This window comes from Salmo salar, chromosome 09 (genome assembly GCF_965601325.2).
Source record: "Salmo salar chromosome 09, fSalSal1, whole genome shotgun sequence".
In the NCBI taxonomy this organism is placed as follows: Eukaryota; Metazoa; Chordata; class Actinopteri; order Salmoniformes; family Salmonidae; genus Salmo; species Salmo salar.
The window spans coordinates 121063109-121080009 of NC_138299.1; the positions used below are offsets into that span (position 1 = coordinate 121063109).

The window sequence follows — 16901 nt, forward strand, 5'->3', positions numbered from 1 at the left end:
CTTTTCTGATAAACATCCCACAGCTCAGAGACCCAGTTGGAGTTCGTAGCAGCTTGTAGCTCGCAGTCTTTGCGTCCGCATCGCTTCCTCTCTTATTGTCGTGTCTCCATATTCATGACAACTCGACATGTTCATGCATGCAAATGTTATCTCTCCCATCTTAACTGCCACATACAGCGTTTAGGGGAATATGGACCACACTGCCAATATGTATGTTCCTTCTCAAATAAAGTAAACGTGTATTTATGCAGCAGCATAATGCGTCCTTGGATTGATCAAGACACCTGACAGAAGGGACGGTGGCTGGAAAGTCATTCTAATGGTCATCCTCCATTCTAAGTGTGGTTAAACCGATTATTCCCATCCAAATCAAGCTTTTTATCCAAGTAAAGATAGGCCATTGACTTTAACTGACAAGAACGAATTTAAAGTTACGACTTTTGTAAATTAGCGCATTTCAACCCAACCTCATTTATTGTAGCACAAATAAACACAAATAGCCCATATGCGCCCCAACTTCATCACTGGATTGGAGCGCAATAGTGTGAATGTCTTTCACGTACCTTCTTGTAAAGAATACAGCAGGAATAAAGTTACCAGCCACATGCCATAAATAGCAGGTATATTTCTCAGGAATGTTGTGCAATCCCGACGAGTGCACGGCGCAGCGTTCGGCCAAGCGAGGCTCCGTGCTGGAGTGGTGACGATGCTCACCGGCGATCTCTCCAGCCCTAGTCCCAGACTCGCAAGCTCCGAGGAACGGACACTGATCTGGTCCCGCCTTCCGTACCCTCCCATAGCCGGGACCGTCATCCGAGAGGGGCCCTCCCCCGCTATTGTAATGATGCGCCGTGATGGAGAAGTGAGGCAGTGCGTCTACTGTACGAGGACCACACGCACGGAATATGGAGCTGTTCTCTTTGCGCGGATGGGGGGTGGTTTGTGTACGTGTCTGCAGCGGTGTTGGTGGGTTTGTTTATGGGGGGTCAGGTGTATGGTGTCTTGAGGTGTCATATAACAGGTGACTGGAGAGAATCAGCTTCGGTCCGTTAGCTCTTTCTTTGTTAAGGTCCATGGACGCGCGCACCTGTGGACTTTTGCCGCGCTAACATCTTCACTTCGCGCACAAAGGAGCTCACTCATTCAGTGACTGTATTAGCTTGGCACAATGGTATAGATACATTTACGTTCGGTGTACTTTATAGGTGCTCTTATTTTTTTGTTATTGTGGCTTGGGTAGCCTAGTACATGCAGGATTGAGAGACAATTTTGTTTAGTCAGATAAATATGAAGATCAAAGATCTCTCTATTTCTGTCTCAGTCCCTCTGGCACAGATGCGGTTGCCACACACAGCTCAGCGCGTCCTTAGAGACTGTGCGCAACATTTTTCTGCCGCCCGCTCTCCAAACAAACACACACACACACACACACACAATATATATTCTGTTCATGTTTTATTACCATAGTAAAAAAAATGTTTTTAACTAAGGTATTATAAATGAGGGTATAATGAAATTAGTGAATCTATCTCTCTGTTTTTGTCAAAATAAAACGTGAAATTGCATTATTTTAATTTGTAAATTTGTATGATGATGATGTATAGTTTTATATAGAAGTATTGTTGCAGTCATGGAATGTCATTCTTTGAGCACTACATAACCAGTGATGATTTTTGCTATAGTATTTACATTTTGTTGGTGGGCCATTTTTTTTAATCTACAGTCTGTAGAAGCTTCATATACTACTACAAACTATAAACTACAAGCTAATAAAATGTCAGACTCAATCGTTTTTGACATTGTCACAAAAAAACATGATACCAAACATGATGTTGTCAGTAGAGCGTTAGGGTCAACCCACCCTGGGCAAAGGTCAGGGGAAGTGGACCATGGCGAGTTAGACGATATTCTGACATGGTTCATCAAACCACTTGTTTTCACAGCTTTTCGTTGAACCCCACTACCCCTGAAGACAACAGCCCAAGAGCCAGTAACAACATCACATAGGATTTGTCCAAAATGGCACCCTATTCCCTATATAGTGCACTACTTTTGACCAGAGCCGCTGTTATGGACGCTGGTCAAAAGAAGTGCACTATAAATGAAATAGGGTGCCACTTTGGAGGCACATCTAAAGAGAAACCCAGCTGTACCTCAGTGGTTCCACTGCAACCTTCTGTCTTGGTCCTGTCAGTCCCCCCCCCCACATCTCACCTGTAATCATTGAATAGCTACACAAACTGTAATGTTATTGATTATAGGGTATACGAGGCACAGTCACCGAAAACAAATGAATCCTGACATCTGTCAACCCTCACTCTCCTCCCCTACGTACTGAGTCCTACGTACAGAACAAACCAAAAAACCAAGCTCCAAAACACAGGACCACACCTCGTGACTGTATTTGAAAGAACTGGCTAGAAATCATCAGACGAGAATTGTCGCCTAAGTGTCATCTTGAAAATGTTCTTTGGCTTCGGGTCAGCACGGATCAGACCCAGAGACACCCATAACATCACTATTTTAGACAAGGATTTGCAGTTATGGAGGGGAAAGCTTTTGCAGTTGCCATCGCCACAACAGCCGCAGAAGAGTAACTAGACTCTTAGTCAAGTTAAACGTACGGCTGACTAAGTGGGAGAAATAAGGAAAGGTATAGTTGTAGAATGAGCGAAATGTGAGCGTACAGCAGCTGTGGTCTCTCCTTTTCACAGAACATCTCCAGTAGGGTAGCGAGCTAGCTACTGTGCATCCTCTCTCCGTTATGTAAGTGGAGAGAGAGAGAGACCCTGTTCGCCACCTAACTACTCCCACGTACAGACAAGTGAGAGCACACACACACACACACACACACTCACACTCACACACACACACACACACACACACACACACTAAGTGTCCATGGCCAAGTAAATACTACAAAATAAAATACATGAGTGGCTTGGAGAAATGTAGCCAAGAGAAATGTACAGTTTGGGCTTCAAATCATCTGACTAGCAGAGCGGAGTGTTGTTTGTCTCCTTCAACCTTCCCTCACCTCTCAACCGGCCTATTAAAACGTCCCTGACTCACTTCCAGAAGCAGTTGTATCTCCCCACAGTAGCCGTAGACTTCACAATAACAGAATCCAGCTCCATTCACAGAAAGAGCCAACCCGCTGTGGGCAATGAGTGACATATAAGCGACAGTATGTTACCATACAGAAAGGCTGCAATCCTCTCTCCTTAGGTCTGACTCTGATCTGACCCTTTCTGACAAGCAGGTTATACTGTACTTCAAGCAGTGATCGTCACGAGACGTGACAGTCTAGTAAAATGGCAAGCTCCCGTGCCAGCAATGGATATCGCTTTGGACAAGAGTCAAGCCGTCCACGGCGCAACTCATGATTAATCTGCATCACCTCTTTCTCCCTCTTCGTTTGTTGCCTGGAGATACACAGGCTGAGTGAGAAAAAGAGAGGGGGAGGAAGAGAGAAAGAGGTGGAGAGAGTAAAAGGACAACGAGGAAAGGGAGAGCAGCTGAGACAGAGTTGGGGAGAAAGAGAGAAAGAAAAGAAAGAAAGGGGGAGAGAGAGAAAGGGAGTGAAGAGGCAGGTGGGTGAATGTTAATGCTAATCCTCAGCCAATCAGAGGGCCCCTCGGACCATGGCTACATGCTAGGATCATATTAGTGCTAATGTATCTGGTTATAATGCACAGCCCCAGCCCCCATGGAGTCGGCAAGGTCACCGCAGGGGGATAGGTGGAGGGGAACACACCACATCACCGGTCCACTGGGTCAGTTAGGCCTGAGGGTTGGGATGGGGGTGAACCCCAAGGGAGCGGGGGGAGGGGGGGGGGGGGGGGGGAGGCAACAACATGGACACTGGATAATCAAACGTTGTGGAGGGACAACTTTCATTAACATGACTGTCCATATGGAATCCACACTGATAAAATAACAAAAATGGTGACTATGGTGGACAAGTAGTAAGACTGCCTAGTGCACTTCCACATCTCTACCACCTCCCAGCTCTAGCCAGGCTCCAGCTCCCCAGTCAGTGTGTCTGCCTGCCACAGATCTCTCCATGCTCCAGTGAGTAGAACGCCTCGCCGTGTGTGTTCTGGGCTGGATTAGATTCATCTGCATTAGACTAATATGAATCTCACAACTGTGCCTGGCTGCCGCAGCACATTCAAGGAAGGCACCAGCGTGTATGCATTTAACTAAGTGTTTTTAGATACAAAAGTGTTGTATGTTCGCATAGCACGGTGTGTGTGTGTGTGTGTATATGCAAGAACACAGAATATTTCTGGTACCTCTCCCTACAGCCAACTGTGTGGGGTGTGTTGGTGTGTGGGGGGGTTGCTGACGTCAGACATCAGGGGTGTTAATTTATTCAAATGAGCCAGAGAGGATAACAAGAGGGGGGAGATTGAGGAAGGGGGGGCCACCTCGTCCTTTCGGATGCTCATCTCTCTTCGTTTCTCTTTCACTCTCTCTTCCCCCTCCCTTGTTTTTCTGTGTTTATACATTAGAGAATCTCTGCATGAGACAGAGGGAATGATGAAAGGGAGATGGGGTGTGTGTGTGGGGGGGGGGGGGGGTTAGAGATGATGAGATTGAAAAAGGAAACAGGAAAAAGAGATGGCGACTGATGCAAATGATTAGCAGCACACTGGAAAGTCCCTGAGGCTAACCACAGCACACAGACAAAAACACAATGTTCAAGTACTGTCCAAACCACATTCAATATGGCAGCCATTTAAGCCAATCTCTGTGGCTCCAATATGGATCCAGTCCAGTGCAGTGAATGACATCCTAGAAACACACTTCACCAAATATCTATTAGAATTCTCAAATGTGTCTTAGATATGGGAATTCTACTATATAGTCTCTAATAAAGATAGAGAAAATATTGACAGGAAGATGGGCACTGAAGATATGCATCTCTATAACGATCGAGTTAGAGATATGGATCAGAGATATCTGGTGACACCTAGTGGTGAATAGGCGGTGCCCATCACATCTGGACATGGATACAGCCTCTTCTTCCTGCCAGGTTCACAAAACACAATGACCCAGTCCAATATCAGCCCATAATCCCATCCCAGAGCCACTACCCATTCTATATATCGTGACCTCTCTGGAGTCGCCGTCGCGGAGGCCACAGAGTGCTTTAATAATAAGATGGAGGGAAGAGAGCTATCTAAGCACATTCCTCTAGCAAGAGCGGCGTCCCTTCACTGAGACTCGGCCCCTCATGATTCCGACCTCATCACTGTCCGGCAGGTGACCACTGGCGACACACCTCCACTCCTGTACCGGAGCCACCCAAGGGGCAGAGATTGCTATAAACAAAGAGATTGTAGAATTTCTGGTGAAGGAGGCGGTGACAGTAGTTCCAGCGGAGCAGAGAAACAAAAGGCTTTACTCGCCTTACTTTCTCGTGCCAAAGAAGACGGGGTCACAAGGCCGATTATAGATTTGCGGACTTTAAACAAGTCTGTAGCCAAATGGCTTTTTTGCATACTGATGTTATGCATACTGATCTGTTGGAATGTATCCATATGAACAACTTTTGCACGAGCATCAACCTGAGGGGCATATACATCCGTGTGCCAGTGCTTCCGCATCACAGGAAGTTCCTATGTTTTGCCTTTCAAGAAGTGGTGTACGAGTACACGAGAATACCTTTCGTGTACGCCTTAGCTCCTCGCACCTTTTACAAATGTGTGGAGTAGGGATTGGAGGCACTGTGTCAGCAGGGAGTCAGGATTCTGGCATACTTGGATGACTTGCTGGTTCTCTCCCCATCAGCAGAACTGGCGATCACACACATGGCCCGACTGGCGATTCACCTCACATGTCTGGGGTTTGCAGTGAATTGGAAAAAGAGCGCACCTTGGCAGAGTCGACGGATTGTCTGCCTGAGTCTACAGCTAGAAACAACGACTACGACAACATGGTTTTCGGATCCCACGGAAATCTGCGCTCTTGTAGACCCTCAACCGGTTTCATCCAATGCACACGGTAACGGTACACTCCGTCATGTCCCTTCCGGGTCTCATGTCAGCGGCCCACACTGTGGTCCCTCTGTGGCTTCTGTGCAGATCTAGATCATTGGAGAGACATACGCTTTCTGACGAGCTGTGTTCCCATGGGTAGAGAGTCCTCGCACATCCCAGTCTTTAAAGACGCATCTCTGATGGGATGGGGTGGGTAGTGTGAAGCTGTGGTAGTGGGGGTTGTGTGGCCTCCAACAGAGTGTCACCTCAAACTCCTGGAGCTGAAAACGTTTATTTTGGTGCTACTGCACTTCACACCTATGCTCCGAGGATGTAATGTGTTGATGTGGTCAGACAACCGGACCATAGTGGCTTACGTAAACCACCAAGAAGGGGGATGAGATCTCCTGCTCTTCACACCCTGGCAGAGGAACTGTGGCTGAGGGCTCACAAGCATCTTCTCTCGTTGACAGCGCGCCACTTTCTGGGCCACCTCAACATGGGGGCGGACCTCGTGTACCGAGGAGGACCTCAAGAACATGTGTGGCGCCTACACAGCGACATTGTCCTCCAGTTGAGGGAACTTTTTGGGAGAGCCGAGGTGGATGTCTTTTGCGGCACAAGAGAACGCATATTGCCCCTTCTGGTTCTCTTTTCGGGCCCAGGACGAACCCCCACTGGTATTGGATGTGTTCACACACCACCCATGGCCAAGAGTTCTCCTGTACACTTTCCCCCCAACGTCCTGTATTCTCCCATTGTTGGCACGGGTGAGATTGGAAGGGCTGTCGGCCAATCTGATAAATGGTGCGAGAGAGAATTAAGCCTTTGTGTTGTCCAGTAGAGTATTCTCTCTTTCCTGCAACATCTGTTAGACATTCAACATTCGCCGTCCACCATCAAGGTGTATGCTTCATTGATTTTTGCTTGTCATGAGGGTTTTGGCGGAAAGCATGTGGCCTGAGCCACGCTTCCGCAGTGCTAGATGAATCAAATCAAATCAAATGTATTTATATAGCCCTTCTTACATCAGCTGATATCTCAAAGTGCTGTACAGAAACCCAGCCTAAAACCCCAAACAGCAAGCAATGCAGGTGTAGAAGCACAGTGGCTAGGAAAAACTCCCTAGAAAGGCCAAAACCTAGGATGAAACCTAGAGAGGAACCAGGCTATGAGGGGTGGCCAGTACTCTGCTGGCTGTGCCAGCTGGAGATTAATACAGAACATGGCCAAGATGTTCAAATGTTCATAAATGACCAGCATGGTCAAATAATAATAATCACAGTAGTTGTCGAGGGTGCAACAAGTCAGCACCTCAGGAGTAAATGTCAGTTGGCTTTTCTTAGCCGATCATTCAGAGTATCTCTACCACTCCTGCTGTCTCTAGAGAGTTGAAAACAGCAGGTCTGGGACAGGTAGCACGTCCGGTGAACAGGTCAGGGTTCCATAGCCGCAGGCAGAACAGCTGAAACTGGAGCAGCAGCACGGCCAGGTGGACTGGGGACAGCAAGGAGTCATCATGCCAGGTAGTCCTGAGGCATGGTCCTAGGGCTCAGGTCCTCTGAGAGAGAGAAAGAAAGAGAGAAAGAAAGAAAGAGAGAATTAGAGAGAGCATACTTAAATTCACACAGGACACCGGATAAGACAGGAGAAATACTCCAGATATAACAGACTGACCCTAGCCCCCTGACACATAAACTACTGCAGCATAAATACTGGAGGCTGAGACAGGAGGGGTCATGAGACACTGTGGCCCCATCCGATGATACCCCCAGACAGGGCCAAACAGGCAGGATATAACCCCACCCACTTTGCCAAAGCACAGCCTTCACACTACTAGAGGGATATCTTCAACCACCAACATACCATCCTCAGACAAGGCCGAGTATAGCCCACAAAGATCTCCGCCACGGCACAACCCAAGGGGGGGCGCCAACCCAGACAGAAAGACCACGTCAGTGACTCAACCCACTCAAGTGACACACCCCTCCTAGGGACGGCATGGAAGAGCACCAGTAAGCCAGTGACTCAGCCCCTGTAATAGGGTTAGAGGCAGAGAATCCCAATGGAGAGAGGGGAACTGGCTAGGCAGAGACAGCAAGGGCGGTTTGTTGCTCCAGTGCCTTTTCGTTCACCTTCACACTCCTGGGCCAGACTACACTCAATCATAGGACCTACTAAAGTGATGAGTCTTCAATAAAGACTTAAGGTTGAGACCGAGTCTGCGTCTCTCACATGGGTAGGCAGACCATTCCATAAAAATGGAGCTCTATAGGAGAAAGCCCTGCCTCCAGCTGTTTGCTTAGAAATTCTAGGGACAATTAGGAGGCTTGCGTCTTGTAACCGTAGCGCACATGTAGGTATGTACGGCAGGACCAAATCAGAAAGATAGGTAGGAGCAAGCCCATGTAATGCTTTGTAAGTTAGCAGTAAAACCTTGAAATCAGCCCTTGCCTTAACAGGAAGCTAGTGTAGGGAGGCTAGCACTGGAGTAATATGATCACATTTTTTGGTTTTAGTCAGGATTCTAGCAGCCGTATTTAGCACTAACTGAAGTTTATTTAGTGCTTTATCCGGGTAGTAGTCTAACCTAGAAGTAACAAAAGCATGGGTTAATTTTTCTGCATCAATTTTGGACAGAAAATGTCTGATCTTTGCAATGTTACGCAGATGTAAAAAAAGCTGTCTTTGAAACAATCTTGATATGTTCGTCAAAAGAGAGATCAGTGTCCAGAGTAACGCCGAGGTCCTTCACAGTTTTATTTGAGACGACTGTACAACCATCAAGATTAATTGTCAGATTCAACAGAAGATCAGTTTGTTTCTTGGGACCTGTCCGAGTTTAAAAGTAGAACGTTTGCAGCCATCCACTTCCTTATGTCTGAAACACAGGCTTCCAGCAAGGGCAATTTTGGGGCTTCACCATGTTTCATTGAAATGTACAGCTGTGTGTCATCCGCATAGCAGTGAAAGTTAACATTATGTTTTCGAATGACATCCCCAAGAGGTAAAATATATAGTGAAAACAATAGTGGTCCTAAAACGGAACCTTGAGGAACACCGAAATTTACAGTTGATTTGTCAGAGGACAAACCATCCACAGAGACAAACTGATATCTTTCCGACAGATAAGATCTAAACCAGGCCAGAACTTGTCCGTGTAGACCAATTTGGGTTTCCAAACTCTCCAAAAGAATGTGGTGATCGATGGTATCAAAAGCAGCACTAAGGTCTAGGAGCACGAGGACAGATGCAGAGCCTCGGTCTGACGCCATTAAAAGCTAATTTACCACCTTCACAAGTGCAGTCTCAGTGCTATGATGGGGTCTAAAACCAGACTGAAGCATTTCGTAAACATTGTTTGTCTTCAGTAAGGCAGTAAGTTGCTGCGCAACAGCTTTTTCAATTTTTTTTGAGAGGAATGGGAGATTCGATATAGGCCGATACTTTTTTATATTTCTGGGTCAAGGTTTGGCTTTTTTAAGAGAGGCATTATTATTGCCACTTTTAGTGAGTTTGGTACACATCCGGTGGATAGAGAGCCATTTATTATGTTCAACATTGGAGGGCCGAGCAGAGGAAGCAGCTCTTTCAGTAGTTTAGTTGGAAAAGGGTCCAGTATGCAGCTTGAGGGTTTAGAGGACATGATTATTTTCATCATTGTGTCAAGAGATATAATGCTAAAACACTTGAGTGTCTCCCTTGATCCTAGGTCCTGGCAGAGTTGTGCAGACTCAGGACAACTGAGCTTTGGAGGAATATGCAGATTTAAAGAGGAGTCCATAATTTGCTTTCTAATGATCATGATCTTTTCCACAAAGAAGTTCATGAATTTATTACTGCTGAAGTGAAAGCCATCCTCTCTTGGGGAATGCTGCTTTTTAGTTAGCTTTGCAACAGTATCAAAAATACATTTCGGATTGTTCTTATTTTCCTCAATTAGGTTGGAAAAATAGGATGATCGAGCAGCAGTGAGGGCTCTTCGATACTACACGGTACTGTCTTTCCAAGCTAGTCGGAAGACTTCCAGTTTGGTGTGGCGCCATTTCCGTTCCAATTTTCTGTATACCAGGGAGCTAGTTTCTTATGACAAATGTTTTTAGTTTTTAGGGGTGCAACTGCATCTAGGGTATTGCGCAAGGTTAAATTGAGTTCCTCAGTTAGGTGGTTAACTGATTTTTGTCCTCTGACGTCCTTGGGTAGGCAGAGGGAGTCTGGAAGGGCATCAAGGAATCTTTGGGTTGTCTGAGAATTTATAGCACGACCTTTGATGCTCCTTGGTTGGGGTCTGAGCAGGTTATTTGTTGCGATTGCAAACGTAATAAAATGGTGGTCCGATAGTCCAGGATTATGAGGAAAAATATTAAGATCCACAACATTTATTCCATGGGACAAACCTAGGTCCAGAGTATGACTGTGGCAGTGCGTAGGTCCGGAGGCACCCCTCCAGCTAGGATGGAGTCCGTCACTCCTCAACAGGCCAGGCTTGGTCCTGTTTGTGGGTGAGTCCCAGAAAGAGGGCCAATTATCTACAAATTCTATCTTTTGGGAGGGGCAGAAAACAGTTTTCAACCAGCAATTGAGTTGTGAGACTCTGCTGTAGAGCTCATCACTCCCCCTAACTGGGAGGGGGCCAGAGACAATTACTCGATGCCGACACATCTTTCTAGCTGATTTACACGCTGAAGCTATGTTGTGCTTGGTGACCTCTGACTGTTTCATCCTAACATCGTTAGTGCCGACGTGGGTAACAATACCCCTATACTCTCTACACTCACCAGTTTTACTCTCTACACTTTTCAGTTTTACTTTTATATCTGTACTTTCTGGTGGCACAGTCGCTGTTTCATCCTTTCCTACACTAAAATTACCCTTGCCTAACAATTGCGTCTGTAGCCAGCTATCCTCGCCGTAAGGCGATCGTTCTCTTGTATATTATGAGTACAGCGACTGCAATTAGAAGGCATCATGTTAATTTTACCACTGAACCTTTGGTCCAGATCTATTTGCCCTGACCTCTGCCAAGAGTTTCAGTGATCTATGCGCTCTGTCGATGCAACCTGACTGTCTCGCCATCAATGGCGATCTGAGCAGGGCGGTGTTGCGTCCTAATCCGGCGTTCATGCCTAAGATTATGAAGAGCTCTTACAGATCACTTATCCTTGAGGTGTGGGCCTTCTCTCCTCCTCATCCTGGGGAGAGAGAGGAATGGCTCCATCGTCTGTGTCCTGTCCGCGCTTTGGCACATAATGTGGAATGCATGACAATGGTTATATAATCACCCAAAATGTTTGGGTGCTATTGTGCCGCGGCCATCGGTTGACCACTCTCAAAACAGCATTTGTCTGACCGACTTTGCAATAGCATTGCATTGGCCTATGAGACTAAGGGGCCTTCGGACAACAGCGCCTTAGTGCCTTCGGACAACAGAGCTATTGGAGTTGCGGCCTCCTCGGCCCTTTTCAAGGGTACGGGGGATCGAGGATATCTGCCTTCCCCTTTTATCTATTTTTCCCTTTTGGATATGTCATCGGGCTCTCTCGCACGGTCTGTACTTGGCGTGCCTGCTGACCCCCACCCTGCGTGACATATGTGTGGTTGTGATTACTGTCTGAGTTCAGTTCAGTACATTATTTCTCTTGCCCACCAGTCTTTGAATATGTGGCGAGTTGACTGAGGTCACAGCAGTTAGTCCTTTGGGCTACCCTCTGTCATACTTGGTCCCAGCCACAGCTGGGCCTGACCTTTTTTCTCATGAGGGCAGGGAGTACAAACATCTGGTTCCGCCCTAAAACCATTAGGAGCAAAGCCCCCCTATGGGGTGGACCTCTACAATATAGAGCAATAGTTACTGGGATGTAACTCCAGTTCTGTCAGTGGAGCGAAGCAACATTGGGCTTCGGGCCCTACCGGCCCCCGGACTCTCGCTGAAGACTTTTGGGAGGCTTATTGTAGGGGCGCACTCCGTTAGATAGGGCCAGATGTGCTTCCATTGGCTGGAACTCGTGCAGAATTATTTTGTCAGGCAATTGGCCTGACAAAAGGAGTGACACCCCCGTATGGGGCTCCGCTCGACTCATAGAACTGGAGTTACAGTACACACCCAGTAACTATCGTTCTATGTCATCATATCTGAAGGGACTGGATGGGGATGCACTATGTGATGACCCTAACTAACTAGCCGTTCACAAGGGTATTTGGGTCCTGCCATGTTGCGTACCCCCATAGCTGTTCGGTCCTTTCAGATCTGCTAATATCAGGACAGAATGAGCGAGGGAAAGGGGCTTGGGGTTAAAGGCCCGGAATGGAACCAGTGTGGTATAATTTTTGGGCTACTTTGTCTTTTCCCCTACCCCAGTAGAAAACTCTCTCTTTGTGTGTGTGTGTGTGTGTGTGTGTGTGTGTGTGTGTGTGTGTGTGTGTGTGTGTGTGTGTGTGTGTGTGTGTGTGTGTGTGTGTGTGTGTGTGTGTGTGTGTGTGTGAGCGTGAGAGGGCATGTAGAGCATTGCTGAGAGCAGACTTTCCATTTTGACCCCCACGCTCAGATCTTATCACTTTCCCACGCTTCACACTCCCCACACCCACACACTGACACCCACACACTAAATAAGGAGCTTTATCACCTTGACAGGTTAAACAAGCATTGCACTGAGCGTTTAAATGGCTTTAAATAGTGGAAAACAACACACTCCTTATCTCGGCATGTCAAATCAAATAACATTTCATTGGTCACGTACTCATGATTAGCTGATGTTATTGGGAGTGTAGCGAAATGTTTGTGATTCTAGTTCTGACAGCATAGCAATATTTAACATGTAATCTAACAATTCCACAACAACTACCTAATACACACAAATCTAAGTAAAGGAATGGAATAAGCATATATAGACTACCGTTCAAAAGTTTGGGGTGACTTAGAAATGTCCTTGTTTTTGAAAGAAATGCAACTTTTATGTCCATTAAAATAACATAAAATTGATCAGAAATACAGTGCAGACATTGTTAATGTTGTAAATGACTGTTGTTGCTGGAAACGGCTGATTTTTTTATGGAATATCTACACAGGTGTGCAGAGGCCCATTATCAGCAGCCATCACTCCTGTGTTCCAATGGCACTTGTGTTAGCTAATCCAAGTTCATCAATTTAGAAGGCTAATTGATCATTAGAAAACCCTTTTTCAATGATGTTAGCACAGCTGAAAACTGTTGTTTTGATTAAAGAAGCAATAAAACTAGGCCTTCTTTAGACTAGAGGCTCAAAATGACCAGAAACAAAGAACTTTCTTCTGAAACTCGTCAGTCTATTCTTGTTCTGAGAAATGAAGGCTATTCCATGTGAGAAATGCAAAGAACCTGAAGATTTCCTACAACGCTGTGTACTATTCCCTTCACAGAACAGCAGAAACTTGCTCTAACCAGAATAGATAGAGGAGTAGGCGGCCCCGGTGCACAACTGAGCAAGAGGACAAGTACATTAGAGTGTCTAGTTTGAGAAACAGACGCCTCACACGTCCTCAACTGGCAGCTTCATTAAATAGTACGTCTTTTTGGCTTTTTCTTTTTTTTACGTTTAGGCACTCATTCCGAATGGTTAAGGTAAGGGTTAAGATTTGGGATTGAGTTAAAATATTAGGTTTAGGCACTCATTCCGAATGGTTAAGGAAGGGTTAAAATTTGGGATAGGGGTATAACAAAAAAATGAACACCCGTATCCACGACTGGGATCAAACACACAACCTTCTGATCCAGAGTCATGGGATTACAAGTGTCCACTACTTGGATCAAACACACAACATTTTGATCCAGAGTCTTGGGAATACTAGTGTAATGGGATTCCGTCCAATCCTCTTCAACATCCACAACGACCTAGTAAAACCCAATTCTACTTGACGGTAATAGCGCTCACTGTTGCCCCCTAGTGGCAGGTTTTTGAAGGCATTGGTATTGTTGTTCTACCTCAGTTTCACTCCACTGCCGTGTTTTGCGCCATAACCTATTCAACTGCAAACTTGTTGACATGGTCATAATCTGACATGTACTGTACACATAGAGGCTGGCAGTTAGGCTACCTATCTTACCTGTGGGAACAATAACTGACCTGCCCTCTCAGACAACACAGCACCTGTCCACAGTGTTTTCAGGTCTGTGAGCACACACACAGTAGTAGAAATGTTATCAGGACAGGGAACAATCTGATAGATGGCCTCTCATGCTTACCTTAACTGAAGTCCTTGTACAAAGCAAGGCAGGTGCAGCAGGGAGAGCAAACCTGTCAAAGCACATGTACAGTACCCACCACGCGGATCCAGGAAGTTGTCTTGGTGGGAGATTGATACGGCTTTCACACACTGAAACGTTTTGGTGTTTGTGGTTCTATAATAGGCCAGTGAACAGGAAATTCAGCAATTCTTAGAGGACAGTAAAAATTGCTGAAAGTGCTTCTGTAAACAAACGTGTTTTGGCCTTGTCGGAGTTATAGATGGAAAACTCAGGAGGCTGCTGAGGGGTAAACTGCTCATAATAATGGCCCGGAACGAAGCAAATGGAATGGCGTCAAACACCTGGAAACCATGTGTTTGATTTATTTGATACCATCCAACAAATTCTGCTCCACTCATTACCACAAGCCCGTTTTCCCCAATTAAAGTGCCACCAACTTCTAGTCGTGGAAAAATTAAGGACATTTCTATACATTTCGAAAGGCCTCCTACAGTTTCAGGGACCAATCACAATTGGAATTCAAAACAAAAAAATTTGATTGGACTGGTTATTAAGAAAACATTTCAATTAACTTACCAATCACAATGTTTCATGTTTTATTCTGATCGTGATTGGTCCCTGGACCAAAGGAGGCCATTTCAAAATATATAAAAGACATAAAAACATTTTTACACCTATAACTCCGACAAGGCAGAAAAGCATTTGTTTTACTGAAGCACTTTTGTCAACTTCCACTGTCCTCCAAGAGTTGCTGAATTTCCTCTTCACATCACAGTTATGTAGGCCTAATATTCCCTTTTAGGTGGTGGTCTGAAGCTGGACATTTTTAAGTTGATCTATCCCTGTCGAGGGAGGAGAGGATTTTTGTTGTATATGACAGTAAAACATTATTGTGATGACCATGACACTTGTTGGCACCTTCAAATCTTGCACATTTTCTCATAAAAAGTATATTTCAACCAGTGGCGCTCAGTGCTGTTTAAGATGAGGGAGGACATTCTTTTTTCTTAATGAGAATGGCCTTATTTGTCACGTCCTGGCCAGTATAAGGGTTAATTGTTATTGTAGTTTGGTCAGGACGTGGCAGAGGGTATTTGTTTTATGTGGTTCGGGGTGGTGTTTTGGTAAAAGGGTGTTTGATTTAGTATTTCCGGGTTTTTGGGTTATGATCTATGTTTATGTAATTCTATGTTTAGTCTAGGTAGTCTGTTTCTATGTAGAGTTAATTGGGGTGGACTTCCAATTGAAGGCAGCTGTGTGGTGTTGCCTTTGATTGGAAGTCCTATATTAGTTGGGTGTGTTTGTCTGTGTGTTTGTGGGAGATTGTTCTGTGTTTAGCCTTGTGCCTTGCCAGACTGTCTGTATATCGTTCGTTCACTTGTTTTGTTATTTTTGTACGTTCATTTTGGGAAGTTAATAAACGTCAAGATGAGCTTACACATACCTGCTGCGTTTTGGTCCTCCATTACCGATGAAAACCGTGACATTATTTCTATTACAGCATATAGGATGACTGTCATTCATGTTTCATTCACCCAGTTCAATGTAACATCGATAGGTTCAGGCTACTATATGATACTCTAATTTTCCCTATACCCATCATGAGGATGCTACAACCTAGCCTATGAATGAAAGTTTACAATGTAGGTTCACACAGGGCTAGACAAAAATTAGTGGTGACGGTGACACATGGACAGACAGTGACACATTCAATACCGCCTTGCACACTCTTGCCTGCATCTAACTGATACAGGTTGTAATCATTAGTCCAACAGTTCACAACGCGAGTTTCAATTGGACGAATACAGGTATGTTTATCCCCATTTAGTTCCGTTTAAGAAACTTTTTTTAACAGAATTGGCGGAATGAATACACCGCTGATCACACATAAACATAGTTCACTTTCACAGCAGCCACGTTGTATTCCTTCTCACATCTATGCGCTCTCCTCCTCTCACCTTTTCCCTTCGTAGCTTCTGGACTTCAATGCAGCTGTATGTGACCAGGCAAAAAAAACATTCCAAGCCAAACCATACATATCCCTTGCTATGAAGGCAGCCAATGGCCTGCTTATATCTAATATGTAAACAGCCTGATGTGAAAACGCAAGCTGCTATAAGCCTAGGTTCTATTACTGCAACATTCAAAAGTACAAAAATGTATCTAAAATGCAGCCATACACATCAACAACCGTCATTTTATATAGCTTAATAACACAAGATAGATATGGGTCTCATTTAAGCTACAACATGTAAGTTTCTAGTGAATCCTAATATACAAATTAACTTGTGGCCTGGGGTGGTCTAGCGGTTAGGGCTGCTTCCTTCAAGGTGCACACATAGGCGTGGGATTGATTCTGGCCCATTCCCTGCTGGCACAAATAACTAAATCCCCTCATTGCTTTAATGTACTTACAAATTTCAAATATTGACAGTCCGGAGTTTTACCCCCAATCTTGATAAGAAATGACCATACCAGACACTTTTTGATAACATACATAGGAAATTAATAAAATAAGAAGTCAGTAGGCTACACCAACATTAGTTTCCATTCATGCAAAGTTTCAGGTAATTTGCAACAGATTTTCTGTGGTAAATTAGGAAATAATTCATTTATATATACAGAATTCTTGCCAAATAAATAAATTGCCCTTAGTCTGTTAAAAAAGTCATAAGTCGTTGCGTTGAAAATACC

At 45.1% G+C, this 16901-nt stretch overlaps 1 protein-coding gene across 1 annotated transcript in view; it reads right to left on the reverse strand.

Moving 5' to 3' along the window:
* The window catches only part of LOC106612398 (cell adhesion molecule DSCAML1), a 148167-nt gene extending 147319 nt beyond the window's left edge, over nucleotides 1-848 (reverse strand). Inside the window, 1 exon segment of the mRNA XM_045724385.2 lies at nucleotides 564-848. Coding sequence (XP_045580341.2) covers nucleotides 564-813 — 250 coding nt within the window. The 5' untranslated portion in view covers nucleotides 814-848.
* Between the last annotated feature and the right edge of the window lie 16053 nt (nucleotides 849-16901).